Source organism: Antrostomus carolinensis, unplaced genomic scaffold (genome assembly GCF_000700745.2).
Source record: "Antrostomus carolinensis isolate BGI_N321 unplaced genomic scaffold, ASM70074v2 scaffold47799, whole genome shotgun sequence".
Taxonomy (NCBI): Eukaryota; Metazoa; Chordata; class Aves; order Caprimulgiformes; family Caprimulgidae; genus Antrostomus; species Antrostomus carolinensis.
In genome coordinates this window covers 1,159-6,032 of record NW_010338836.1, presented here as the reverse complement: position 1 = coordinate 6,032, position 4,874 = coordinate 1,159, and the positions used below count along the sequence as shown (strand labels likewise).

Here is a 4,874-nt window from a genome sequence, read left to right as displayed (position 1 = left end):
TCAAAGCTGGAATTAATAAATAAATGCCTTGCTCACACAGCTGTCAGCACCGTGAGTCGAGGGATGATGGAAGGAGAGCCGGGGACTGAATGACAGCCCAGCACAACAGAGAGGGCTGACACTGGATCTGAAGGAGAAGGTTCAGGAGGTGAATACATTGTTCAATAGAGGATTAAGTACAAGCTGGGTGCAGAGTATTGATGGCTACATACCGTCAGTGTGTTGCCCTAGGGGTCACTTTTTTCTTGACTGTTGAAAATAGCATCAGTGCTGACTGCAGCTGGAGCCTCAATTCTTGTAAATGACTTCAGTCTTAACAGAATTAGTGTGACCACAGCTTCACAGTGGGTAAGGTTATGCTTGTCATTCAAGAGACCCCTGTTGAGCATTCAGTAACTCTTCATGGCTAAATTAACCAGGTTCTCTGAACACCTACAGTTCTATTAATTAGCTCTATTCGTTAGCAAGTCTTTTACAGCTGCAGCATTGGTGTGTAAATTAACCTCCTCTGAAAACAAATGCTGTTTCAGTCTTTAAAACCTGAGGAAGCTTCTGTTTTGCTGCCTGTACAGGCAGAGGAGCACTGCACTAGAGAGGGGCTGGGGTGGTGTCCCAGCAGGACCTTGCTGCACAGTTCCCACCCTGCAGCTCTCTGGAACAGAAAGCCCCAGGGTCTTTGTGGGTGACACAGCCATGCTGCACGTGGTATTATTTTAAAGCTGTACCTTCCCCACTAACTATAAATATTGCAGTCTCTTTAGAAAACAGTGGCTTTGCTCTGCTCCTAAGCATGGCTCAAATTCTTCCACAGTTCTTTACCAGATTGACTGTTTACTTCACTTTCCAGCCACAGCCAGGAGTGAAAAGGTCAGAGGAAAGAGCTGGGCAAGAGGGGGAGGGACTGGACACACCACTCTTCATGTACCATTTAGCAGGGAGGAGTAAAATCACTGCACTGTTATGTGTTTCCATTGCTTTAGGTGCAGAATACAGCAAATTTCCTGTTTGACCTTGCTGGTAACTTATTAAACAGAGGATGAGAGATTAGACAGCTGGAATTACGACAGAAATCTTCAGGAGACTCCTACTATGCTCCTTGACTATCTGTCAGTCCTTGAATCAGTGCACACAGGTAAGCAAACATTTTAAGAGAGTGCTTCATTAGCTCTTGCAATGGGCAAGTCAGAGTGACACTGTGAACATACATACTGTGTTTAGGATTTCTGAGTTGCTTTGGAGCAACCTACATATACCTGTAGGTATATGTACATGAGGATCTGCCTGGCCGCTGTATTGTGTGCTGGAGAGAGAGAAAGAGAAAAAGAAAGGAAGGAAGGAAGGAAGGAGAAAAAATAAGGCAGATTTAAAAATACAAGCCAGCTTTGTCTCCTCTTTGCTTAAGAGAGCTTTTATACAATACTGACTTTCTTGTCCTTATTTATAGTTTTGATTATAAATCCCAACTTTTCATTTCATATTAAAGACAAAATGAAGGATTTAGGCACTTCATGTGGGAGGATATGGATCATTTCTGATAAAAGGGAGAGAGAAAGAAAGTAGGTTTGTTTCTGCCAGGAAGAAAATTAAATGAGCTCAATCCTTATGCTTTTCATTCTATGCCTTTCAGTGGGAAGCCCCTTACTGTGTATCTAGGTCCAGTTTTGGTTGTTTTTATCAGGGGTAGTGGAGAACCCTCTAAGCTACATTGTGCTTGTTCTACCACTAATGCTATCATGTGGACACTCATGACAAGGCAAGAGTCACTAGTTTGGGGGATGAAGGGTTAAAAGATACCACAGTGTGGGGCTGGGAAAAGAGGATGGGAAAACGGATAACTATCTCTGCTGACAGCAAACCAGTTTGGCAGCCTTCACCCTACAAAGACTTTTCCTTCCCCTCCACAATTTAACCTCTTAAAACTGTTCACATTCAGGCAGTCACTTTGCTCTGCCCTCCTATCTGCTGCATAGCACAGCATTCACTACTTCCCCAATTTATATCCTTGCAGCTGCTGTGGGAGAATGCATCATTTGGCAACTAATTCCAGCTTTAGAATTAAGCAGAAATGCTCTCTGCTAATCTCAGCCAGGGATGGCTGACAAGGGAATGGGAGACTGCTAGGCAGAACAGATCCAAAAACATTTTTAGGGAAGCAGCACAGTAAAGGGTCACATGATACTGCCTGTATATTATTTCTTTTTCCCTTTTTCACAATGTCCCATGCACTGTGAGTGATCCTTAGTCATGTTTGAAGAGAAAACCTATTTATTCCACAGAAACATCAACGATGCAAGAGCTGATTTTTTAGAGGAAATTATAGTAAACAAAGGAACACTATATAACACATACTCAGTGTTTCCCAAAAGTGGCTTTAGCTTTAAAGGGAATGTGAATTACAGTAGAGGGAGAGACCTTTTATCTTCCAAACTCTAAAGATTACTTCATTTACTGCTTACAGTTACTGTAAGCACCACAGATCTGTGCTGATTGATAGAGTACATTCTGTGAAAGACTCTGTACCTTCTTTGAAGTGATTTGGTTCAGCTGGTTTTCTAATTCAGCTTTTCATGGATTTCAGGAAATGCTTGGGGGACGGGAGAATCACTTTATCATAATGCAGGTGCCACTTTGCCAAAGGAGGCATCTCAAGTCATTCACAGTTGCTCTGTGGGGCACTGGTTTTGCATTTTAAAGCAGATAGAAACCCAGTGGTGCCTTCAGCAATTTCTTACAAATGGTATTACAAAACAGTCTAATGTGTTATAACTTTGAACGTAGTTTAGTCATTAGAAACTACAGCTGCAAATCTATAGGCTTATACTCTCTGGATCTTGTCAAGGAGCCAAGTCATAGATTCTTTTAAAATATCAAGTCTGTGCTCTATAGTTCACCAGGAATTTAAGATAAGAAACACCTTTTTGAAGTCTAAAGATATCTGCACCTTTGCCATTTTGTGTATGTGCCAATTTAAAGAGAGAACTAAGCTATCCTTCCCCCAGTGCATCATAATGATACAGTGTTCACAGCCTTGTAAAGTGGGTGTTAATGGTATTTCTGGACAGTTTTATTTTTCCCCACCAACGTTCATGGGGTTTGGGTATGTCAGGCAGCAACCTCTTCTTGCTTAGAGCTTGGAGGTTTTAACAGAAATAAGACCAGCCAGGGTTGGTACAATTAACTCAGCCAAGGATTCGATTCACTCTTTCAAACACAGTTAGTCTTTAACACAGTGTTCTTGCTGTCATGCATTGAGAAGAGAGGTGGATTCCTGGGCAGATTCATCCTAAGTACACTTTCTACTTGCCTGCATCTTTTTAGTTTAGGCTTTTTGGGACAGGAATCATCTGTGTGCTGGACTAGCACTAAAAAAGGCTAGTTTGGTAGGGCAAAGAGCAGGACCACATGGAGACCTGTCTGCATTTACACACTCAAGTAGCAGTTAAAGTTTGTCAGCAGGAGAAGTACCAGAGCCTTTAAAACTAAAAACAGAGTTGCTATTTTTTTAAAAACTTTCACAATAAACTTTATTATGATAATATAATTAAAAATATTATAAAATAATAAAATATTCTGCTTGGCAGAAAAATTATGCCAGGGTTTTAAAACCCTAGGTTTGTGCAAACAGTTTTTGTAAACATAAGAAGTCAAGTGTTCAAGTTCCATCCCAAAATACAGTAAATTGCTACAAAAATAAGTTTGCTCACTGACAAACATGTTTAAAAACCCAGGAGGCTGGATTTCTTTACACATCTCTCACACATCCCTATACAGTTAATGCTGTACTTATATCTGAAATGGGAAGGATTTCAGATAGTCCTTTAAAACAGGATTGATGGGGATCTGGTTTAAGTTCTCTCTTCCAAAAGTCTTCACAATGCTCTTCCGGCAGAGCTCCTGCAGGGGCTGCACACGGACTTTGCGCAGGGGGGTAACCAGTACCTTCCTCGGGGAGCTTAGGTAATGTTCCAGCAGCTTAAAAAGACAGTCAAAAGTCTCTTTGCTGCCATCCAGGCTGAAACGGCCAGTCTGAAAGTTTATCCGGATGCTGGTGGGCCCAGTCGCAGTCTTAACACTGATGGCAAAGAAGCAATTCTTTTGTGTGCTGTCCCTGATGAGGAAGGTGCCCTCGGGCTCAGACTTAAGCTTCTCGTGGGCAGCACTGACAGTCAGAGGTCCCCAGTAGAAGCCACAGGCATCCAGCAGGCTGCTTGCTCGAGTGATGCTACTAAAATCCGCTTGTGAGCGAAAGGTTCGGAAGTGCGTGTTGCTCTGTGCCTGCAGGGTGCTGGGCCGGCCTGGGCCGTGGTAGCCTCGAGCCTGTGAACGATCCCGTGCTGGAGGGTCAAGTAGACATCTTGGGTCTGCTGCAACTGCATTATCTGCTGACACCTTGCTGTGCGCTACCATCCTACAGCCTAGGCCAGTGGATGCGGTCTTCCATAGCGTCAGTGGCTACGGCAGGGCAGCTTTCCAGCAGCTATTCTGAAATGCCAAAGAGAGACACAATGTGAGATCCCCAGAGAAAAGCGGCTGCAATCTCTGAATGACCAACTCCTCCATTCACATGCCTCCCACCCATTATAAAATAATGAAATATTCATTTGCCAATTCACACTGGGCAAACTACTGCTCCCTTTCTGACAAGATTAGCAGTCTGTCGCTATGGCAAAGTCCAAAACTCCAAAAATATTTCGCAAGGATCATTAACAGCTACAGAGGATAATACAATTTCCTTGCTCTGAGCCCACACAAGCCTATCAGGACCTAGAGTGAGCCAAGTCCCAGGACCCTCTCATTAAGAAGTTATCTTGCGTAGGCTCCATCAGATTCTCAGGTTTTTAGAGAACAAAGCAACATGGTTTTACACCTTGTTG

The 4,874-nt window shown here is 43.0% G+C and overlaps 1 protein-coding gene across 1 annotated transcript; it reads right to left on the bottom strand.

Moving 5' to 3' along the window:
- Nucleotides 1-3,503: 3,503 nt before the first annotated feature.
- Nucleotides 3,504-4,503, bottom strand: SOCS1 (suppressor of cytokine signaling 1). Its single transcript, XM_010175632.2, has one exon. It carries the CDS (start codon nucleotides 4,405-4,407, stop codon nucleotides 3,784-3,786), a length of 624 nt encoding a protein of 207 aa, XP_010173934.1. The 5' UTR covers nucleotides 4,408-4,503; the 3' UTR covers nucleotides 3,504-3,783.
- Nucleotides 4,504-4,874: the final 371 nt, after the last annotated feature.